Raw genomic sequence first — 25057 nt, forward strand, 5'->3', positions numbered from 1 at the left:
CTTCCCATAAGTCAGCCAACAGGTAATTTTACTTGAATTTATTTTGACTGGTGTTTTTTTTTTTTCAGCATTACGTAAATCGTAGTTTAAAAATTGTTGCACTGTGAAGTCATTATTAGACGTTTGCATTATAAACAAGCTTGAAACATTTATATTTTCTCTTCTGGCTGACTGTCAACATGCAGGTGTTTGAATTAAATCATGCTGTGAGGCATCCGAGGGCCTCATGTTTCCAGCGCTTGACTCACTTCAGTTATTTTAAATAATATAATGAGCAGTTGTTTTCTCATTCTGACCCAATTTCAGCGGGATAAGACGGGCTGTCAGAGAGCTGAATTTCTCCCATCTTAAAACATTAGTACACTAGATCTTCGGGATGAAAAATACTCATTTTATGCTGGAAACTAAATCATTTTTATTTGATGTGAATCTTTTATGCAAAATTCATATTTTGCATGTTGTTATACTTGTTGTTATACTCTGTTGTTTCTAAAAACAGCCAAGTGCTTAGAAAAATCACCCAGCTGTTTTTTGAAATAAGTTTATGTTTTTTAGTGTCCTGAAAATTAATGACACAATCAAGATATATTGGCAACTTAATAACTTATTAATTTACCAAATATTATTTTTACTCTGACTCCTCAGCTGATCCTCCAGATGTTCAATGTTCAAATTCTGGGCGCAGCCTCTGACAAATCCTGCACTGTGCAGAAAGTTTTGACTTCTTGGAAGATAGATCATACAAATATGCTCTGCTCTCCCTCCAAAGTAATTTTCCAAATTGTGCAAATTGTCCTTTGCACAAATATCTTCAATTTTTGTTCAAAAGCTACTCTCCCTGCTTCAGATGTCTCTTCAGAAATAAAACCAAAAGAGAAATAGCAGATTTTCTTTTCTCTCTTGCAACAAAGTGATAGTCTGATATGGTACCAAAACTGACGTCACTGACTTACTTAGGGTACGGCTGGTGTTTAAAATATTTATTCATTTTGATGATTTTCTGCTTACAGTTAATAAAAACATAGCATTTCAAATTAGGACACATCAAATTCAAATTAAAACAAGTAAAACCTTTTTTATTTTATATTTAAGAATCATTAACTTAAAAGAAGTTTATATATCTTGCTGAAAAGTTACTTGTTTAATTTAAAGTGAAAATATTTGCAGTAGAATCTGGACAAAAACTTTTTATGATTTTGTGTTTTTGCAGCGTTGTGTCACTCTTGACAGGTACCTGGCTTCAGCTTGATCTTTCCTAATGGTGCCTGTTTCACAGTCTGTCACAGATCAATGACGGCATGCAGACAGTTTGACTGCAGGGACAGACAGAGGGCTTTGTTATGCAGCTGGCACTTTGTCTGTGGGATCCACCTGTTAAATAGATGGAGTGATTGGCAAATTTAGACTCATTAAATAATTGAACAGTTTCAGTAACTTTATCCTATAAGTGCAGGGGCTCAGCAGAATCCACATCAAACCTGGAGAAGAGCTGTCTGCTGTGCAGAAAACTTAGTAAACTATTTAGTTTATAAACTATTACAGAGTTGTTTATTTTTTTTATTTTTTATTTTTTTTGCTTCTTTATGGAAGGAGTGTGTGATTTTGCATACTTTGGTATTGATCCAATACAGACTTCTGAACCGCGTGGGTCAAAATGGCGGACACATGACTATGAGACCAACAAACAGAAAATATGTAGCTTGTAAAAGCTACATTAGCTAAACTACTTTTGCTACTTAGTTTGTAAGCACTACAGTAAATATCACTGATATTTACCTGAGTATTATTACACAGAGGTGGGCAGAGTACTCAAAAATTTTAATTGAGTAATAGCTATAATGTACTTATATTGTTAATAAATTAGTTAAGAATAAGGGTTCTGAGTGTCATAGCGACTCGATAGCAACTGCCTACCAAGATGGCTGTCAGTTATAAAGTTCAGGGAAGTTTGAACACATTAAGAGCATGAAGACCAAATACTTACCCCGTATTGCTGAATACCGATACCGATATCAATACCGATATGTTTAAATTTAAGTTTGATATGTCATCAAACTTCTGGTCTTCAGGTGTTTCTGTGTCTTTCTCTAAATTATTTTGTTAAATACTTTAATAACATATTAACATTTTTCCTAAATAAACAAATCAAGCAAAAAATATATGATCAAGAAAAGACAAAAACTTTTTTTGTTGAAAGAAACATTTTCCAATTTAAGATTTAAATATTAAAATATATTTCAAAAGTTTCCAGCTGAATCTGCTGCTTGTGCTGGCATGCCGTATTTGTACCATTGTTCAATTTTGACTGAGGCTCCTCACAAAATCAGTTCAAGACCCATAAATGGCCCCCGAGCTTCACTTTGGACACCCTGACCCTAAAACTTCACTGCAAATAATAGCAACAACAAAAAAAAAAAGAAAAATCACATTAAGATTTACTTCTTGTCGAGTTTAAGCATTGTTAAAGCCCTAAAGATAAATATTAAAATGATAGATATTTCAAACTTTTTACTGCTGCCAAAAATAAGAATGATAATAGATTTTACCTACATTAAATTTGGTCGCAGAAAATAAAAATAATGTTTCTTTAATATAAAATACATACATATTAAGGTCTAAAACATGATACAAAGTTGTAAAGTTGACACTGCCACACATAGCTGTGTTAAAAAGAAGAAAAAATCTGACCAATATAATGAGAAATTACCAGCTAAAACAGGGCGATTTCATTTGAGTGAGTGTGTTAAAGAGATAAGAGGAGGAACAGTTGTTAATTGAAAAGTCGCTCCTCCGGAGCTCAGAAGCTCAAAGTCTGTCTCCCCATGAAGACTCAAACATTAATACAGCACACACTCCGTGTCCGTCACAGCTGAGCACACGCAAACACACACAGCATGCAGTCCATATGGATGTGCTATCCTCCCACAGACGCTGCGCTGATTCGCACTGACAGCCGTACTGAGAGGCCCAATCGCTCAGGACACAAATAGTCTCGGCTCTCGACCATCAGCCGATCTTATATAGACTGAACCCTGAGTCATCACAAGAACATATAGAGAAATCATGATATTTATGTCAACTTAAAATAAAGGTCACAGGTTTGTTTGAAATTATGTGCAGCAAGCTGGAGCCAAACGGTGGCTTATTTCCAATATTTCATCAGACTATCGCCAACCTCCTTCCAGCATCTGTGCTCCTGTTTTTCTGTGGAAGACTGACTGATTTGTTTTTGATCTTCATTAAAAAACTTCATTGGTCATGATTTCCATGTATGCCTGTCATTATAACTAGTTTTACTGGTTGATAAATTGTCCCGATAAACATTGATTGAAAACCAGCTGAGCAAATTTCCTTAAACTCATCTCAGGTTGCTAGGTGACCAGGTGGGCTTGGTTGGGCTCACAAAGGTAACAACAAAGTGCCACGTCGAATGTGACTTAACCACTGGGAGTTATTTGAAAAAGCTCATTTTCTAGACACCAAAACACATTAACTTGTTGCAAAAAATGGTGGATGCTTTTTTGTGTGTTTAGACTGTTTTAAGAAGCAGTTGAGACCCAAATGGAAGAACAAAAATGTGCTAAATTTTAATTTAGCATAAGTCCCCTTCAAAAGAAATGTAAGTTCACAATTTAAGACCTTGAAATTGGGTGTCTGTCTCTTTAAGAAGCTTCTACTCTTTCTGACATTCAGCCTTCAGCTCCTGATCACAACAATGCTCCTTTGCTATGCCGTTTGCAGCCGTTCTTTGGAGCGTTGGACTGAGAAGCAGTTTGTCTGATATCCTCAGCAAACGGTCAGTGTCTGCTAATTGCTGCTGCCGCTAGTCTGGAGGGGTTAAGTAGGAGGTAATCAGTGAAGCAGAAGCTCACTGTGTAGACAATAAATGGGTGGATCTTTTTATTTCTAGCTGCTTATTTAGTAATAAGTCTTTTCAATCTGCTGTGTTGCGTCATTTCTTACACAATGGAGATATAAACCACTGCTGGAGATCCTGGATCGTGTATATGTTTTTATCTTTTTCTGGCTGCTGTGTGCGCTGCTCTTCTTCCTTTGTGCTGTCACTCTCTGTCACTCGCTGCTCCTCCTTGTGTTCCTCATCTCATTTTTCTGCATTGTTAAAGCACACACATGCTTGCAGAGGCAGAGTCCTCCATGGATCCTGCTTTGCTTCACCTGGCCTGCATTCTGGTGACAGGTGACGTTACGGTGGGAGAGGAAGGCCTACGAGGAGGAGAGACGAAGGAGTGATTGACAGAGAAATAAATTGGAAAGAATAGGGAAGTGATGAGATGGAGCAATTGAGCACAGAGATATGCAGACATCCAGAGGGAAGAGACATAATAAATATTAATGTGAGGTGCTAATGAAATGGCTGTTGTTTTCTATTCTGTGTGGAGTCTGGGTTTTGTTAAATGTAACCCAGTGGATCAATTAGAGTATCTCTGATTTTCACAACTGATCAATCTGATCAAACTAAGAAGCAGAAAAAAAGGATTTCCAGTCCAACAAGCCAAGTTTGGTACTTTACACCTCAAATCGTGACGGTTTGGAGTCGTATTAAAAATGATTCAATGATCAACCTCGAATTACGTAAATAGATCACCACATGAGGAGACGCATCGGACTCAGGAGCAAATAAACCATCCAGAAAGATTCCATCAGGTTGATTGGGCAGGCCAGTAAAGAGCTAAAAACAGATCAAAATGCAAAAAAGCAGGTCAAGTTCAGATTCTCGTGGTATTTTCAGTGGCTTTCCCTCAGGCTCTGACATATTGGGCTGCCTGCTTCATTGGCAAAGTTTTCCAACGATAAATATTGATTCTGGAGTTTGTTAACCTCTCGATAAAGACTGGGAAGTTTAGTCCATATCTTTACACTGCAAAAACAGAAACTCTTACCACGTAATTCTGGTTTCTAGTGCGAAATGAAAGAAGACAAAACTAACTTACATGTAACTTTTCAGCAAGATACAGAAGCTTGCTTTAAATCAATAATTCCTTCATATTACTGAAACATTTCTTGTTGTATTAGCAGATTATTTCATTTATGAGATGGGGGAAAATGTCTTGTTGAAAGGAAAATAATCTGCCAATAGAACAAGTTCTTTTTCATCAATATGAAGGAATTATTGACTTAAAATAAGCTTCTATATCTTCCAGAAAAAGTTAGTTTTGTCTTGTTTCAGGTGTGCTAGGAATTAGACCAAAACTACTTGGTCGTATTTGTGTTTTTGCAGTGTAGTTACATTTTTTAGTAGCATCACATAATGCGGCCGAAGTTTGTGCGTCATGTAAACCAACATTTATTCGGCTGCTGATCCTTAATAATTTATAGCTGAGGATAATAATGTGTCTTTGCTCTGTGTTTGCTTGCAGAGTCACGGCTGTTTGCTCTGCCTTATGGGCCGGGGACGGCTGTGAGTTAGTGTGCATTTCAGAGGCTGTTGTTCTGACTGCAGCCGCAGGTCAGGGCCAGCCGGAGCATTAAGGAGAGAGACTTCAAATGTGAGCATGTGGGCTGTGATTGGGAGAACTCCGCCGTGTTCAGCAGCCCGTGAATAAACATCTGATACAGCTTTGAATTTTCTTTTGTCTGCACTCTGTCTGTTAGTTTCAGAGTTGCAGAGAAAAGCTGCATCAGAAACTATTCTGGCTTTTCATTTAATCCTTCAAAGAAGAGAGTTTTGATGTGCTTTCAGATTACTCCCCTCCGCTGGATGCACTTTACTAAATTAGTGGCTAAACGGTATATTTTCAGCTCTCTTTCCAATTTGATGCGCTGTCGTTGCGTTATGAGTCAGTTCAGCTCTGTCTGTTTGTGTTATTTATACTGGCTTGTCCAACATTCATATAACTCAACGTTTATCACATTTTTAGACGTTAAAATCACAAACATCTGTGGGTTTTATTGGGATTTAACGTGATTGTTGAATACCACATAATATGTGTCGCATAAACATTGTGCTTCTAATGTGACACTCGTAAATATTTTTAGAAGACACTGAATCCTGATGCAATTTTGTTTTTTGTTTTTTTGCATTTTATGTCGTCAAAGCTGCACAGAAATAGTCTAAGATGTATTCCTCCATCAAAATAAATCCTCCGACTCCTCTGTCTTGCCATCCTCTGACAGTAAGCAATTCATTTTGCGAACTGACTTTGGTTCTTCAAGAAACCTTCCAGCATCCCATTGCTTTCTCTCTCTCTACCTTCCAAAGAGGCATTTGCATGATCTGGCTCCCGAGGGATCAAATAGCCATTAAACATCCCCACTGTTTGCGTTTGTGTTCGTTTTCGTCTTCCCGCCTCCATCGCTCGCTTCTCCTCAATCATCCTTTTCTTTCCTCTCCTTCCAGGAGAACAAACAGAGCTGCTGCTTGCTCTGTGTTCCCCCTCTTTCATCTCCCATCTCTGAATAAATGTGTTTGCTTTGCACGAACTCAGCAGGAGCGGCTAAATGTAGCTTCTGGAAAGTTTAGGTCATTCTCACCAGACCAAATCAGTGTTCGGGTTAGAAAATGAGAAACTGAAAAGTTTTGTCTTCTTTGAAGAAAGGTGGAGAAATGCAAAATATGAATGAGTTGTAATGGTTTGGTGTTCCATAAATAAACTGTAAAAACATTTAAAGGTCCTCGCAGATTTAGATGAGATGAAGAAAACAATCTCTTGTTGTCAGTGTTTTTAAGGTTTATTTCCTCAGATGCACTGATTATTATCAGTTTTTGTAGCACCTCTGTTCTGTTTCTCTTCAATAGCAATAAAAAGTTTTGATTTTAGAGTTTATATGCAAAACTATGCAGGAGTCATGATTTAAATGTTTGTGTTTCGCATCCAAGCAGCAAATCTATTAAAATTGTCTTGACTTTTCACTCATTTTAAGTTCAGTTCCTGAACTATTAAGTACAGCGGAGTGGAAAAGTGTTTTGTTTCTTACAGCCTCATGAAGGTTTGTCACTATTTAAAAAACAAGAAAATGCTGATAAACTTATTAGGCAAAATTCACATTTTGCAAAATTTTTGCACTTCCATTTTTGTCCTAACATCTTCCAAAAAGTAGCCCAAGCGCTTAAAGAAAACACCCGGCCGGTTTTTAGTTTCTGGAAAATAAGCTGTTTCAAATACCTCCTGAATTTTAAATCAAATTCAGCAGGTGCTGTGCGGTTACCTAGCAACCCCGGCTGAGTTCTGCCTGTCACTGAGCAACCCACACAAGACTCAAGGACCTTTGGTCAGCTGGTTTTATCTCTTTATGCTCTGTACAATGGCTGCTGGAAAAGACAAATGGTTTGTTGTTGACTTACCATCCAGAAACCACCTCCTGCATTCTTGTTGGTTGTGCAGGAGGCTCTACTAATGCTTTTCAAAGCATTAGCATTAGTATCCTAACCTGTCCAAGGAAGCATAACCTTTCCGTTTCATAAAGCAAGTAAAGAAATATGTAAAATATAAAATCACAAAACCTAATAAGAAACAGATTTCTTTTTCTGCTTTGTGTAAATTCATCTTCCTATGTTTCTGCGTCGATCTGAATTTCCCTCTTTCCTCTCCTCCATCCAGGCGGACCGCAAGATGGTGGACGGCAGCCTCCTGGGAGATGCGAACGGCGTGGATCCAGCACCGGGCCGGGTGAAGAACTCTGGGAAGTGGCAGAAGCCCAGGTTCTCCAGGAAAGCTCTGATGAAGTGCTGCCTGGTGAAATGGATCATCGCCAGCACGCAGCCGCAGGACAAAGGTGAGAAAACGTAGCGGGAAAGAGAGCGAGTGAGTCTGACACAAATGAATCCACAGCAGCTGGAACGTGTTCAGATTGATTGTCGACTCGATCGGATGGATGGAGACCCTGTGGGCTCCACTGACTTATTGTGTGTGGCAGAAAACCTCAGGGTCAAGTATCTGGAGATCATTGAGCTGCACACACTCATCTATCAGATGTGCTGGGAGAGCATTAGCATTCTCTACACATCTTTTGTTTCAGGGTGATCCTTTCTGCTGTTGACACAAACAGACACAATTTCCATTCCTGAAGGATGGATCTCTTTTTTTTCTATTTCTCCCGTTTCTAGTGCCATTTTTTTTCTGTTTTCCTCACAATTTTTTAGGACATTTGTGTTCTGTTCCATTCTGCTACTCTTCGTTTCCAGACAGAAAAATCTGTTCAGTTTTGTAGGATAACAGCAGGACCTTAGAAGGAGAGGTGAACTCTGTTTCCTCAGGTCAGCAGTGCAGAGGAAATGGAGACTGAGCATTGACAGTCGTCAAACCCTTGACTCGATAATGACGAGCAGCTAAAAATAGCTTCTCTGAGAAGAAGATGCACATCAGAAGAAAGGAGGAGGTGATGCTTGGTGGTTTCAGTGTGAAGAGGTCAAACCAATGAGGAAAAAAAGGACCCACTCTGAGAAAATGCAGGATGTGAAGTTTATGCAGCTCAAGATTTGAAGAAGAAGAAGAAAATTAACAAAAATTGGATCATATGCAGATGATATTTGGACCTTTTTTTGCAATTAGTATTGGTGGATTGTTTACATCTGTTCTCAAGACAGGAGATAGTTACAGATAGTGACATTTTTAACACCGTTCAGAAACGGATGGGATCTAATACACTCAATGTCATTTTTTCTTACTAATGAAAGGGCGAAGAAGCTTAATTTTCTTAACTACTTGACTATTCACGCATTTGAGCACCAGAGGGCGCTACAGAAGCTCAAGCTTTGCATAAAGTGACACATAATCGACCATGGAAAAAATTAAGAACCCACTGAACTGAACCCGACTGAAAACCTCCTGGTTATTCCACCAAATATTCGTTTTTGAACTCTTCCTGAGTTAAAACTTCAGTATTGTTGTTTCTAAATGAATTTGCTCTTGTTTTCTTTGCATTATTTGAGGTCAGAAAGCACTCAAACAATGAGAAAATAACATTTTTTTCTCTTTTTCTGCAAAATAAATACTACATTTTTGTAGTATTTTTGGAATTTCTGAGACGTTATAAGTCATCCATAGAATAAAAGAAAAATGTTAATTTTACTCAAACATATACCAATAAAAAGTAAAATCAGAGAAACTGATTATTTTAAGTGATCTTCTATTTTTTCCCAGAGCTGTATTTGTAGTGTTTTTAACTAAAACTGCTAATTTTAGAGGCTTTGCTCACTGCAGGAGGCCTGAAGGCAAACCCCTCACAGGTCAGTGAATCAAAAGGAGACATTCAGTGTTTTCCTTCTCCACGCTCCCTCTGGTTTGTCCTGATGTTTCTTCATGTGGAAGAAGCTTTTAGCAGCACATTCAGACTCTCAAATGGGTGATGACTAAAGCTGTGAACTTTGTTGGCACACACCTTCCTTCATTTATGCAGCAGCTCAATCTTTATTGAGAATCTTAAAGAGAAGATAAGAGCCAAATCCAGAAACGCTGGCCAAAATATGTGATACAGACAAGTGAAGGTGATTAAGGATTTATTATATCGTAGTAATCCTACGAGAGAGAATCTCCATCCTCAAGACATCTTGATTTTAATCTTGGCTGTTGTTGCTCTTCTACACATCAGCATAGATCTGGCACATTTTTGTGTTCCTTTTTCACACTTTATCGCTGAACCGGACTGACCTTATCTGGACGGCCAAAGGCAGCAAATCCTTTAAAATCTGGCCTGTGGTGGCTTCTTATGTGGCCCTCTAGGGACATATATTATTTTAACAGTTATGAGTTTTTTATGATTCTGCAATTGTGGAAATTCATGCAAAATCAACCGATCCCCGGACGTTTTTGTGAAGATCCATAATCGTGAGCTTCTTGCAAATTTTCTGCAAAAATGGTCAAAAACATCAGATTTAAATGATGCTTTAGTCCATCCTGAAGGTGACAGTTTTAAACTTTTACTCCACTTCTGCCTCAACATACTTGATGTCAAGTTAAAGTTCATGATCGATAAGACGAGTAACAAAAGTCACAATTACTGTCAAATATTAAGCATAAATATTGCGAAATTTCTTGCGATTATTTCTGAAGTACCACAACAAAATTAGTAATTTTGATTGCAAAAAAATCCCAAAACCAAAGCAAAATCCCAAAGAGACTGATTTACGTAAAACAATGTTCAATGTTATTATTTAACAGTTTGGTAAAACTGTTAAAATGATGATATTTTAACAGTTTTATCTGTAGGATAAATACAGATGCTGTGTTGATGTCCTACACATATGGAGAATTATATTTCCTATCCAAAAATATACAAGAAAGTAAGGATTCATAGTTTTTGTTGTTTGGGTCTAAAAAACTTTACATTTGAGAACCACTTAGATAATATTTCACTAGTAACATTTATTGTGTTGTATTTGTACTTTTGAGAGTTTAAGTACTTCTTTCATGGCTTTAGATATGTAAATGTTGAAAGCGGTCTACTTAGTTATAGGTATGAAAATTTTTTTTCCTTTTTTATTAACATAAAAAAAGTTCTGATTACATATCTGTAATCAGAACTGTGACAATGATAATAATAATAATATAATAATAATAATAATAATAATAATAATAATAATAATAATAATAATAATGGAGGAACTGGGTTCCTGTCTAAGAAAGAAATTCAAATAATTGACATGAGAAAGAAAACAGAGGTAAATCAACTTTCCAGTCATGTTCCAATCTTCTCATCAGTCCACCAGATTCAATGTTTCTCTTCCTGGTTCCCTGTTCATCCTATTATTCATTTTTGTTTTCACCACCAGTCCTGTTCTTTCTGGTGCAAATCTCCTGCTGTCTCCCATTGTCCCAGTTTCTCCCTTGGTGTGACATGCAGAGACAGGTGAGGACGCCTCAGGCTCCTCTGTTTACATCGCCTCTTCAGGGAGACAGCAGGAGACAGGAGTTGATGATGGATGCTCCCCGCTGAGGGGAAATTGTTTCATTTTGCTTCCTGCCAAGTTTGGCTTCTCTGCATTGTCTGTCCTCCCAGTTTAAATCTCCATAATTGAGCCCAGCTCTGGTTGCGTTGGGTCTCCGTTGGTTCATTATGTGAATTCTGCCTTCAGCATAAAAGAAAGGCAGAGATAAATATTTAGAAGCTGGATGAAGAGCAAGTTTCCCAAAGTTTCTGCTCTAATTACGCTGCTTTGAACTTCAGATCAGGTGGATTCATGAGACGGAGATTATCTGCGGTGGAAGCGAGGCTCAGTTTGGGTTTAATTGGAGCTTATAACCGCAGTAAAAGGAGAGAGGCAGATATTGCAGAAACAGCCTCAAAGAGCTCCCATGACGATCATTTAAGGTAGGAAGTTTTAGAAGCTGCAGTGGAAGTTCAAATATCTGGGGATGTTGTTTACAGAGTTGGGAAAGGGCACTTCCTGTTGAGACGACGTGAAGCAAAAAGACGAGTTTTCATCACGAGTCCATAGAGGAACGATTTCATCATTTCTATATGAAGCCTGCAAAAGCAGAAAATATTACCAAGTATTTTTGGTCTAGTTTCTAGTGCAAATGTCTTAGTAGACTTGAAATAAGACAAGCTAACTTAAAACTAACTTTCCAGAAAGTCTCTTGAAATAGAGACTTGTTTTAAGTAAATAATTCCTTAATATTTATGACGAAGTCCTTGTTCTGTTGGCAGATTATTTCACTTATAGCAAGACATTTTTCTCATATTTTAAGTTAACTTATTTGCCAATTGGACATTTTATCAATATTAAGGAGTTATTTACTTAAATAAGTCTCCATGTCTTGCTGACATTTTAAGTTAGTTTGTTCTATTTCAAGTGTTCCACCTCTCTCTCTCTCACTCTCTTTTTTTTCTCTCTGCTGATTACTTCATGTGTTTCATAACAGAGATTTTTTTTAAATATTTTTATTTGGGTGACCTTTCACTGTCAAACACGGAAATAAAAGATGCAACAAATCTCGGAGCTTCATCGCCCTCTAGTGGCCACAAAGTGTATCATCACAACCTGTTTATGTCAGTTTTTTAAAAAAAATTTTGTTATAATTCCTTAAAGTTGAATTTAATTACACATTATTTTCAATAAGTTAACGTGATACGTCAAAACAAACAAAAAAAATCTAAATTGTCGAGAATTTGTGTTCTAGTTTTTTTCTTGGAATAAAAAAGTTGTTTTGTTGAAGAAATGCTTTTGGCTTGTTATTCAGGACAAATATATTCTGGTGTGGTAAAGGAATATTTCACAGATTTTGATATATTTATCCAGGCCTGGAAGAACAGAGCCATTCTTGTTAGTAGAATTATGGAAATTTGGTTCAGTTGGAAGTCAGATTCTGTGAGGCGACCCGAAGGGAGGAAGGCAGACAGATGACAGAAACTGAAAGAAAAGGTTAGGTCTGCAGTCCGTGTGATGTGAAAGGTCAGAAGCTCTCTGCAAACCGTTTGATCCCTTCCACCGTTTTATCTCTTTCTGTCACACTGAGTCGGTCTCTCAAGCTCAAACAGATTTTTAAATATCGCTGCTCAAAAAGCTTCTCATCCACACAGACGGCGACCTTCCAGCCTCTTCCAGCACTCACCCTTGTCAGTCCCTTCTTTCACTACCGGGTGCTGCCGACCCAGCCGTTCTCTCTCCGCTGCTGAGCTTTTAAAGTTCAGGCCTTCAGAGTGGGACCTGTTTGGATCTTTGCTGGAAGCTGCAGGATGGGAGCAGTGATGGCGGCTCTGTCAGTGGAGGCCAGGAGGCGCCTTTCTCGGCCCAGCTGCCTCTCCCATTGCACGACCAGTGCAGCCAGGTACCATCGCTCAGGTAGGGGCACCTGAGATGGAAACTCATTCATTATTCCGCCACTTCTCTGCAGATTTCTTTCACCGTTTCTTGTTTAAATGGTTAGTGCACTGCAAAAACATTTTTTATAAAAAGACAACACAAAATGCTGTGTTCTCTTTTTGGTCTAGTTTCTTTGTACAATTGAAATAAGACAAAACAGACTAGAAAATAGCTTTTCAGAAAGAAATAGGAGCTTGTTCAAGTTAATGGCTCAATATTGATAAGTACAGAACCGGTGGATTATTTTACAAGACATTTTCCAATGTGTAAGTTACAACTATATCTCTCAACGCCACATTTGTCCTTGTTGAGTGAAAGCACAAATGGCTTGATACCTAGTAGCCCCATCTTCCATGAGTGAATCATATTTAGAGAAAGTCAGCAGCTCCCTCAATCTTTGATCTTTAGAAACTGTTCAGCAATTTTTCTCATTAGACTGTATTGTTTTTTAATGTACATAATCCCTATGTTTATGGGGATTATTCAGTCCTGCGCTATTACTGTTTTTTCTAAGTAGTTAAATTTTAATTTTGATTATTAAAGAATTATTGTGTAACAGCAGCAGCTCTTCAAATTTGCAGAACAAATAATTTAATCTTAATGGTCTTTCCTGTACATATTTTATATTTTAGATTATTGTTGCCTTGGTGTTTTTGTTCATTATTCAGATTATCTCTGGATTCTTTATTGCCATTTGGATTTGCTGTATGATTATTGTCTCGTAGATTTTGCCACATATTTCTTTATGTTCAGTTTCTTAGTGCAGGATCTCCTTTTCCATACCATCATGGTCTTCAAACGGCAGCAAACCTACAGACAAACCTGCAGAATATTTAAAGAAACATTGACTTTCAGCATGTTTGCTTTCTCATTTTTATTCACTGTTCGGTAATTACTACATTTATTTAGTATCAATGCTGCTTTCTAGCTACTGATTTTAGTCGGCCATGAGTCTTTAGGGAGGTTTGTGTTGTTGACGTTTCCTTCGGTCTCTTTAGAAACTTTTACATTGCTAGCTGAGCTAGCTCTAGCAGAGACAGAAATCTGTAACAACTCTATTGTTCTCAAGTTAAATAACAATTTGTCTATAATTTTTTTTTCTTGATCTTAAATTAACTTTTTTTAGAAAAATATTTATGATGAAGTTTGAGGGAAATGGGCACCCCTCATTAGAAATAATTGAGGAGAATATTATTATTTCAGTCGGTCTTCCTCTCTGAAGGTCTCTGCTGATGCGTCCGGGAGGAAACCAAATGGATCCGCTTTCCCTATTTACAGAATGTTGTGTCAGCAGACAGAACCGGGCCCACCTTTTAAAAACCTGTTAGTGTTTTAATGGCCCAGTCTGAGAAACACACACACACAAACTTTGTGAATCCCGTGCAAATACCACAGCATCAATATACAACAAGGACAACAAGGTTAGATGTTCAAAATGGAATCCAACAGACAGAAAATTATACTTGAGTTTAACCTAAATCAGACATCCAGAAGAATTTTACTAATGAGGCTGATTTGAGATTAACATTTTGTCTTAATTATTCTGGTAAAATCCACAGAAATAGTCACATCTCCTTGTAGATATTGATTTCTCTCGTTCGGTCCACACACATTCGCACACACATTGATGCATTAGTGCCTGCGGAGTCGTAACTTATCCCACTCTGACGGACCCAACGCTATTTTCTTCAGGTTATCTATGGTGCACGCCTCAGAAACCATTAAAAGAAAGGTAGTGATGTGTTTTATTTATAATAAAGAGGTGTCTCTGTAACCTGATCTTTCTATAAAAGTCTAGTTTAACTTCCCCTTATCTGCAAACAGAATGAAAACAGAGGTCAGGGTCAGAAAAAGCAGCAAAATTTACAGCAATCTGAGCATCTAACGTGACCGTGCAACTGAATATTTTAGCAAAGATACACAAAATTACTTAAATGTTGGGTTTTAATAACTTACAAGAACCTTTTGAACGTCAGTCAAACCTTTCGGCTGGTTATTGTGAACTTATGATGGGTATTTAATCACGTATTCTTTGTGTCCATCTATTTAAGACTGTATGTTTAATTTTGATCTTGTCAGAGAAAATTCACAATAACTAAAAAAATGTATCTTGTATATATATATATTTGAAAAGGTTTAAAAACTACATTTACTCCATTACATTTACTTGAATAACATTTTTTTTAAAAGCAGTATCTTTACTACGCTGTACTTTTTACGTTTACTTGAGTAATTTTATTCTGAATTATTTCACCTTTTAAAAATATTACTTGAGTAGCATTTCTGGATTTTCTACCCACCGAATGAGAAACAAACTTAATCTAAACAAAAATTCACCAGACAAAGACACATGCCTTCTGTTTTTGTTAAAGTTTTATAAGTTTTATATCGAAAGAAATTGATTTGGAAAACAATTATTTTTGCTTGATTTTGCTATTTTATGTTACTAATATGCATTATTGTCATTTTCATCCTTAAAAAAACATTTTTGACTTCAGTGCATTCTTTGGTCCATCTGATAATGTAATTCTTAAATATTAAATGATTGATAATTTGATCAGTTGCTTAGTACTTGAGGAGACTTTTTACCAAATACTTTTTTACTCTAACTTGAGTAATCTCTTAGATGGCTACTTTTTACTTTTACTTGAGAAGAAGTTTTATTTATTTAGCACGTTTTAAACAACAAGGCATTTCAAATGAATTAGAAGTAACACAAAAAACAACACAAGTACAATACAGGAAAAACTACACTTTAAAATGTTCCAGTTGCAAACCTTCATGAGTAAAAATATGCTGAAGTAGTTCAAATCTTACTTTTGATACTTTTTTTTTTTGTTACTTATAATTGTCTATTACTTTGTTCCTCTGTTGATTTCTTTAAAGTTTATGTTTGTAAAACGTGAAAAGGTTTAAAAGGTTTGAAGTGTTTGTAGATTCAATCGGAGACGTTGGTGAAGCTGAAGAGATGGCCGATTGGTTCAAGTAGAAGTTGTAAAAAGATAAATTCAGGAAGTTGCAGAGGGGGAGGAAGAGAAGATCGACATCAGGGGAGGAGGTTCTGCTCCCTGCAGCACCTCCCGCTCCTCGGGACCTCCCCGCCTGGACGCCGCTAAGTGAGCTTTTATATCTGCACTTTGAATTGGACAGCAGCTGAATCTGGAGGCTCAGCGCCTGGATTACTGAAGAGGCTTCCTGGGTTGTTTAGATGAGAAGGTCTTTGGTCTGATTAGTTTGTTTGGAGATGCTTTAGTGGTTTCTGCAACACCAGGAAGTGAGATTGTTCTCGGTTTGTAGAAGGTTTCTGGTTTGAGTCCATAATGGGGTAATTTATGTTGGTTTGTTGTTTACAGCATGCTTTGCTTTTCGAAAGATCTGTCTGGGTGACAAGTCGTGAAAATGGACGCTGACACGTCGCTGCTCTCTGCACGTCCCCTTGATGGCGTTCTCATCCTTCCGTGAGACGGGGATTGTTTGTGTAAACGTGAGCAGTATCTGTTCGAGCCGAGAGTTGTAGGAAGTGAGTCAGGGAAGTGATTGCGAACCTTTAATGCGCTCTGATAGATGGCTCGTCACACAGACTCCATTTTCCCCGGTGGGCTCGCTGACGGAGGTTCTCCATATATGTCGGCTTCCAGATATTTTCAGTGTTGACATCTGAGCAGCCCATCTGGTTCTCACGCAGCACCTTTATCCCACTCCCAACCCGAGGCTTCACCTCTGGTAAAAACATCTGCTTTGGACTCGGTTCTGGTGTCTGAGTGGGGGTCACACATTTGAGTCCAGGTTGGGCCCTGAAAGGGCGCCCTCTGACCTCCAGCTATGAGCATCCAGGGCATGGAGCTGTTCGCCATCGGGGTGGTTGTCATCCTCTTCATGGCGGTTCTGAAGCAGTTCGGCATCCTGGAGCCCATTTCCTCATTTGAAGGTAAAGCAGACCTAACTATCAGCTGGCAACAATATAATGATTTAAATATTAATCACACAGAGATCCTGACACTGGAAAATGTCGGTTAAATTTAATTGATCTTTTATACTTTAGTAAAAACTTTAACATTTGTTATGAAAGGAAGATGCCATTTCCAGATTTGGTGAAAGATAAACTTTCTTCTCACGTCACGTTTAGAGTCACCATTCATGAAACGATAAACATTTCCTGGATATATTCATTATTTCTAGACATTTGAACATGTTGGAAAATTATTGAGTAAGCCAGGTTAAAACAAACAGTAATTTATAGAGATGTAAAAATAAATTTGTTCTTCTACTCACTCCTTTAGTTTTTTGTTTTTAGGCTGTGGTTTGTATGATGTGCAGCTAAAGACTTGGAGTGGGTTAAAAAGTTTGAATTTAACTGAGTTTTCTCAATCAAATTCCGGTAATAAATGTTTCTGTTTTTTTCTTATTTTTAATAATTTCACCTTGACAATCGGATTCAAGTTGCCACACTGGCTAGATTATACATACGTACATACATACATACATATATATATATATATATATATATATATATATATATATATATATATATATACATATATATAGACAGAGAGAGAGAGTATCTTAATTGTTAAGATACTAGCAGATCTTAAAATTTTAAAGTGCAATCATCTCAGAAAGTGAAATTGTCATTTTCTAGAGATTTATTCCACATAGAGTAAAATATTTAAAACCCTTATTTTTGCCGTTTTAATGATTATGGCTCACATAAAGAAAAGCCATAAATTTAGTCTTGAAACATTTAAATATAACATTAGACGACTCAAAGTGGATGTTTTCAAAGTATTTCTTTGCTCTCAGTATTTGGTTTGGGTGCTTTTGCGTGAACAATGGCATGGAGGCGATCAACCTGTGGAGCTGTGTAGTTGCAAAGGAAGCACCTTTTGGGACCTCTGGCAGGCGCCAAGTCCTTCTGCAAGATAAAATCAGTATTTTCATGCAGCTTGTTTGCAGAGGGAAGCATAATGTGGCGTCGTCTCTGGTTCTGGACCAACTCGACGTGACGTTTGTAACCCATGTCTTGAGTTTGTCTGATTTCACTTGACAATCCTCTCAAAGCTGCGGATCTCCCTGTTCCATTCCACACTTTTTCCTTTCACTCAATTTTCTGTTAATATGCTTGGATACAGAGCAACCAGCTTCTTCAGCAGTGACGTTTTGTGAAGAATGTTAATGATTCCCCATGATTGACCCAGACAGAGAAAGAAACCTTTTTAAAGACTCAGGAAAACTTTGCAGGAGTTTTGAGTTAATTCGCTGATTATTGTGACGCCATGAGTTTCCATTAATGACCTTTTTCACGGTATTATAACTTTCTGAGGCACTGAATGTTGCTTTTTCATTATTCGTAAGCAATAATCATCAAAATTACAAAAAGAAAAAGCTTGCACTATATCACCGTATGTGTGATGATTCCATATGATATGAGTTCATCTTTCACACATGACTGGCAAGAAATATTGCCAGCCATGGTATGTTTATTGTTGTCTTTAACAGTAAGTGAAACATTGATCAATATATCATCACCTTCCAAAACAATGGCCTGAGTCATCTTTGCCAAAATCAATTTTTGGCTGAAAACAACTTAGGCCATAATTTTAGGAATATTAAAAGTGCATTAAGTAGTTTGATTTTATTGAACGTATTGTAATAAAAGAATGAACAAAGTTATATGCAAGCAAAATACATTTAAAACAAAAGAAGAACAGTAGTAAAGTATAGTTATACTATATATTATATATTTAAGAGACCGTAGGAAACTGGAACGATTCACTGTTGGATTATTATGTGCTAATAATCCTGCTCCCTGATTCATCCAGTCTCTGCTTAAAAGAACATCAAACCTCCTAACAAAGTTTTAAAAGTGGAAAACTCCCTCAGCTGCAAACATCTGTCTGGGAATCCCACTTCCGGAGGGGGGATTTTCACCGCATCATTTTGTGCGACGTTGTTTGCCGGATGGCCACAGGGTGGCAGTATAGAGCGCTGTGCCGTGTAAACAAAGAGGAACTGAACACAACCTGAACTTGAGGTATTTGATGAAGCTTAAAGATTGCATTTCAATTCCTTTGATCAGTAATAAAGTGACCAGAGTGTTTCACTCTTCCATTTTGCAAAACTAATATGAAAAATATGTTTTTGTAATTTTTTATAAGGGTTAAAGTAACTTTTGACATGCAGTTTTTTTATTGGATTTTTTTTTTTTTTTTTTTTTTGCTTCTAACTTGTCTGAAGAAGCTTATTGAATAATTTTGGCTTGGACTTTAACTAGAAGTGAAAATCTCGAGGAACATTTTTATTTTATAATTAAAACGTTTTTCTAATTTCAGCATCGTTTAGCAATAGGTGATAATGTGTGATTTATTTATTTATGGTGAAATTTCTCATGATCACTTCACTTAGTATGATGCAATGCTTATTTAAGAATAAATTAATACATTTGGATCATCTAAATAATCAAAAGAATATTTATATTTCCTCTAAATTTCATTTCTAAAAGAAACAACTTTTAACCATAAATAAAATAAACAGAAGAGTAAAAGTTGTTAAGTGGTTAAATAATTAAATGTTTCTGTGATAAATTTAACTTTTAATAATTTGCATTAATAAAGTCTTTTCCACCATATTAATGTTTAAATAATTTTAAATGCAAATATCTTGGTCACAAACAAACCTCAGACTCTGTCAGAAAGTTGGAGAAGACAGTATTTTTATTTTTTAATCTTATATGTGAACAACAAGAAAGTGGTATAAAATATTTTAGTATTAAAATGGTAATGTAGCTATATTGTCACATAACTGTTTTGAGAGTGCAGACATATTTTGTAAAACTTTTAATGCTAAACCTCTGCACTCTACCTGTGAACAGTTATTATAAAATTGAGAATAGTTTAATTTTACATCACATTGAGCATCTGAATCTTTACAAAAAAACACATCAACTTAATAAAAATAAATAGGATTTAATGAGAAAGACCTTACACTATAATAAAAGTGATCTGCATTGGGTTGGTTAATTATTGGTTTAGTTCAGGTCCTTTTAATTGTTTTATTTTGCTATTTTTAGCTTCCAGCCCTTTGTACGTCTGCAGGTTCAGGACAACAGAAAAGGTTAATGGCTCTTCTGTCTAATCTGGGATTCATCACAAAGTCTGGAGTGTCTGTGTGCATTTGGGACTGTAACTGAGAAATGTGATCCCCTGATTGATCATTGCCCTTTGATTAGAGTTTTGGGCTGAAGGCTGATATGTCAAAGTGCCGAGATGGTTAAAGCCGGAAGGCTCCAGTCGGCGCATTAGTGACTCTAATATGGCCCAGGCTTCATAAAGTCATAAATTCAACAAAAACACCAGTAATGTCTTTTCATTATTCATCACTCCTCTCAATCTCCAGTTGCTCCAGTAGCTCACTCCTCTTCTTGTGGTTGGCGATGTTCCCCAGTTTAGCATTACTTCACATTAATTATACATGCGGTATCGAACGGGCTTTCTCTGAGGCCACCTAAATATGGAGTCTGAAGTATTCCTCCAGGACCCTGACAGACACTGACCACAGCCATTCAAGGGTTTTTCACCATTCTTCATCTTTCCTAATAATTCACCAGCTAATCAACTTCCTCTTAAATGTTTAAACCTTGCAGTGAAAGTTAAGGAAGGAGGCGTCAACTCAGCCTCTTCCCTTCACTTCCTGCCTCCATTAAAGCATCTTATTTTCAGACGGTGTCTATGAACAGACTGCACCCTGACCATAACCTAACCAACATGGTCAATTAATTTTTGTAGACACTATATCTAACCAGAGGTTGAATCTTTGAGGATAAGACTAACAGAAAATAAATTGTGGTCTTAGCAACCTTGTTACACTACAACCACAGACTTCTATGTAATTTTGTGTTGACATGTCACAAAACTCATCCCAAGAAAACAAACTAAAGTCTGTTTGTTTTCTTGGGATGAAAACCAACAGACAGGAGGGTTGGTAAAATACAAAAATATCCTTAGAACTTTACATTGTGATCCATCTGATGATGTGATTTTTAAATGTTTAATGATTGATGTTTAGATGAATAACTTTTTCACTAAATACTTTTTTACTAAGAAGGAAAGACAGAAACTTACTTAATTTTTTAATTCCTTGGATAGCTGTTTTTTACTTTTACTTGAGGAAAAAAATATGTAAAAGTAACGCTACTCCTACTTGAGTAATATTTTTGGTTACTTTACTCACCTCTGGTTTCAAAATAAAGTCAGAGAAATGTGATTTGTGTCTCACTGTTTTTGTTGTTCGGTTAGTGAACACTGGAGGGAGACAAAGAGCGCCGTAAGTTTCAGAACAACTGTCACGCGGCCTGCGGGCGCGCACGGCGTCACTTCATCACGGAGGAGTGACTGTGGCGGAGCTCGAATGAGTTAATGCGACGTTAAATCTGTGCTGCAGACCCCGAGAGAGACGAGGGAACAATTAGAAAGTGGATCAACGAGCCGAGTGGAAAAATGAGATTCAGGACACCTGTTGACCTGTCTCTCTCCTCTACGTTTCCTTAAAGACGAATGGGTTTTGTCTTAAGATACGTGCATCGTTCCTTTGAAGATTTTGATTACTAGTTGAGATACGGAAGAAGGACATTATAGGATTTAATCCGCTGTACGTGCTAGGATGCTATTATTATTATGTTGGATAATAAGCAATTTTTACTTTTGGATGTGGCTGTAGAAGGGTTTTTAATTGGCTAGAGGAATAAAAATGTATAATTTATAATCATAATTTAACCTGCATCAAAAGACGTTGATGTACTACATCGAAAAATACTTTTCAAGTATTTTTTGTCTATTTTTTTGTGTGCAAATAGTACACTTGAAATAAGGCAAAACTATCCTATAAGTAACTTTTCAGCAAGATATAGGAGCTTGTTTAAGTCAATAATTTCTTAATATTTATTAAAATAAATACTGGCAGATTATTTCACTTATTAATTATGCTTCTCTTATAACAAAACATTTTTGTTATGTTATAAATGGAACTACTCTGTTTTTTAAAAGATCAATATTAATGAATTATTTAGTCAAGATAGGCCCCTATATCTTGCTGAAAAGTTACTTCTAAGGTTTTTTTTTTGTCTTATTTCAAGAATGCTAAGATATTTGCACTAGGAACAAGACCAAAAAAACTTGTATTTTTGCAGTGTGCCGAGCCTTTATATGTCTGCAGGACACTAATATGTTCCACTCCTTTACTGCAGTTTCACATTAATTTGATCTATAAAGCTTCAATAAAAAAGTTGGACAACAGCATTAAATACCTAAAATAAGCGCAAGAGAGGTCTGAGGGAAAAAAGCTACGCTGAAATAAAACGTCAGTAGGGGAGGGAGGGCTAGATAGAGTAATAGAATGGCAGAAAAAGAGCAATAAGTGAGTGATGCTGTCAAAGACAGGAAAGAGAAACAGACGAAGGAACATTTCTAGAAATGGAGAGGTGGAACAATTAAGCAGTGATGTAGAGGCGAGATAAGTAGAGACTGAAGACGGAAGAAAAATAGAAGAAGAGGGCAGGATGAGTGTGAGATGGGAGACGGAGGGACTCCAGACGGTCGGCATCGTCTGCTTGGTGATAATGTTCCTCAAGCTGATGCACCTGCTGGGTTTGATCGACATCACTGAGACCGGTGAGGCAACAACTCGGGGCAATAGAGGGGCAGAGCGGGGGCAGGAGGAGAAGACGGGGGAGATGACTGCTTTAATCCATAGATAATGGAACACTAAGATATGACCTCAAAGCAAATATATTGCAGATAATGCAAGACATATTGTTTCATATCTTATCTTGAATTAGTAAGGACACAGTTCTTTCCCAAAGTTCTTAGATTTGTCCAAATCTAAAGAAGATGTATCTATAGTGGAAAGAGTTTACATGCACAAACATGACCAAAATACTGCTAAAGCACAAAATCTTACCAGGTATTTTTGGAATAGTTCCTAGTTCCTAGTCAAGATGTCTTAGTAAGCTTGAAATAAGACAAAACTAACTTACAAGTAAGTAACTGTTCAGCAAAACATAAGAGGTTATTTTAAGTCAATAATTTTAAAAGGTATAAGCTTCACTGTAAGATTATTTCTCTTATAATAAGACATGTTTCCCATGTCAAGTGAAATAATCTACCAGTTTTTAAAAATTGTTGACTTAAAACAACTTTTCTATATCTTTAATTTACTTGTACTTCTCATTTCACGTGTATGAAGATATTTCCATTTGACACTAGATTAAAAATACTTTGTGTTTTAGCAGTGTGTAAATATGTGCTTTGCTGGCACCATTTTTTGGAAACTTATGTTGACATTTGGTAATAATCTTTTTTAAATGTTTGTTTTTTTTAAGAAATTACAGAAGAATTGTGAATTTAATTTACTGTCTGAAAAAAATGTTCACAGCTGCTGATGGATAAAATCTTCTGGTGTTTCAAAGAGTTTATGATTGTATGTTCTAACAAAGACTCTATTGAAGAGAAATCGGCCCACAGCATCACATATCCTCGACCATGTAGTGAGCATTGGGTGCTGCTCCACATGTTTTAATCTATCGGAGCATTTGCCGCCAAAAAGTCCAATCTTGGTTTCATCTGAGCATGACTTTGTAATAAAATTTACAGAAACATTATTTAGCTTTATTTTTGCAGGAATGTTCTCCATGTGCAAGCATGGGTTTTCTCTGGGTACTCTGGCGGGATGTTTGATGAACTGGTGAATGTTTGGACTGCTAGTCAGTCTCTAACACTGAACATGCATTAAAAAAAACATTTTATGTCTCAGCAAGTGATCTTTTTCCCCCCACAGAATGAATGAAGTCAAATAAGTTGAATTGTTTAAATGTAATCTGATGCTTCTACAGAAAAAGAGAAATTGATTTTAATGCTTTTAATACATCTTAATCAGGAATGACAATAATTATAGAAGCTGCTCTATAAGTTAGATCAAGAATGAGTGTTTGATGTCATGGAAAAATGCATTTGACATTCAAAAGGACACAGATTTTCAGATTAAGCAACATCAGAAACCTACGTAATCAAAGTTAAATTTCTCGTTGAACCAAATGAACCCAAAAGGAATGAACTGATGTGACGTAAAATCAGACCCTCGGTTCCTCTCTGTTGATTCGGGTTAATGTTTCACAGTGTGTGATAGTCTCTGCTCTGCTGGGTGTTTAAACTGGACATTTTCTCCTCTCCATTACACCTCTCAGGATCTGACCCGAATTGACTTGTTTTCTCTTGTTTTGTTTTCCTTCTCCTTACTGTCACTCTCCCACTGTTCTCCATTTACTCTTTTTCAATCCATCTTGGTGTCAATACCAACTCCTCCACTTCCTCCTCCTCTGTTCTCTTTGTCTGAAGATGGTGAGTATGGAGCAAGAGAAACCCAGCTTACCTGGAGAAACCTTCCCTACTTTTTTATTTTTTCCTAGCTGTGCCGTGCTTTCTCTGAGCATGTGTGAAGATAGCTACAGTTTGAGAATTGAGTTGAAAAATCTTCAAATTTAGACTGAAAAATAAAATTTAAGGAGATCTCCACCTGAAAGAAAGTACCTCCTTTTCCTTTTTTCCACCTTTTGGTTCTCAGCAGATTGTTGCCTCGTCTTCCCCCTAAACTTGCATGTTTTCCCTTCTTTCCTCCCTGTTAAATGTGGGAACCCATCCTCACCCTCAATTGTTTGCCTGCCTTCACACACTCGATGTCTGTCCCATCCTCCCGCTTTCTCTCATCATCTTTCTCTCTCTGCACCACTTCTCCTTCTTCTCTTCTTCCTGTCTGTCGATCCGACCTTGTTCTCTCGCCATCTCTTGCTCCTACAGATAGCAGCGACAGTGACCTGGAGCTGTCAACAGTGCGTCACCAACCTGAAGGGCTGGACCAGCTACAGGCCCAGACCAAGTTCACCAGGAAGGAGCTTCAGTCTCTTTATCGAGGCTTCAAGAACGTACGTCAAGCTGAGGCGAGGACGTTCTCTGTTGCGTTCATTACTATGCTTTTAATAGCAACATTAATTGTTTTTAACATTTTTCCCCCTTCATCTGCAGGAATGTCCCAGTGGGATGGTTGATGAGGAGACGTTCAAGTCCATCTATTCTCAGTTCTTTCCCCAAGGAGGTTAGACTCTAAAACCATCGCTCATTTCTTGTCCTTTCAGGGACTGTAAGTAAAAATATGTGTGCAGTGAAATGGAGGGTATTCAAGGTCTTCACTTATTTAAATAATATTCATACACCTTTAATCTTTTCACATTTTGTTCCTTTAATTTTGTTT

General features: G+C 37.0%; 1 protein-coding gene across 6 annotated transcripts in view; it reads left to right on the forward strand.

Moving 5' to 3' along the window:
* kcnip3b (Kv channel interacting protein 3b, calsenilin) overlaps window positions 1-25057 on the forward strand; it is a 32802-nt gene that overhangs the window by 2798 nt on the left and 4947 nt on the right. Inside the window, exons 2-5 of one of the 6 annotated variants that reach the window (XM_055039586.1) lie at window positions 7550-7734; window positions 20026-20028; window positions 24607-24731; window positions 24832-24901. In XM_055039586.1, coding sequence (XP_054895561.1) covers window positions 7550-7734; window positions 20026-20028; window positions 24607-24731; window positions 24832-24901 — 383 coding nt within the window. Of the gene's footprint in view, window positions 1-7549; window positions 7735-12480; window positions 12743-15897; window positions 16692-20025; window positions 20029-21899; window positions 22426-24606; window positions 24747-24831; window positions 24902-25057 lie in introns of those variants that run through there. The other 5 variants (XM_055039585.1, XM_055039583.1, XM_055039584.1 and 2 more) reach the window with 5 other exon arrangements.

The sequence above is a fragment of the Poeciliopsis prolifica genome, unplaced genomic scaffold (genome assembly GCF_027474105.1).
Source record: "Poeciliopsis prolifica strain line A6 unplaced genomic scaffold, Auburn_PproV2 SCAFFOLD014, whole genome shotgun sequence".
Lineage (NCBI taxonomy): Eukaryota > Metazoa > Chordata > Actinopteri > Cyprinodontiformes > Poeciliidae > Poeciliopsis > Poeciliopsis prolifica.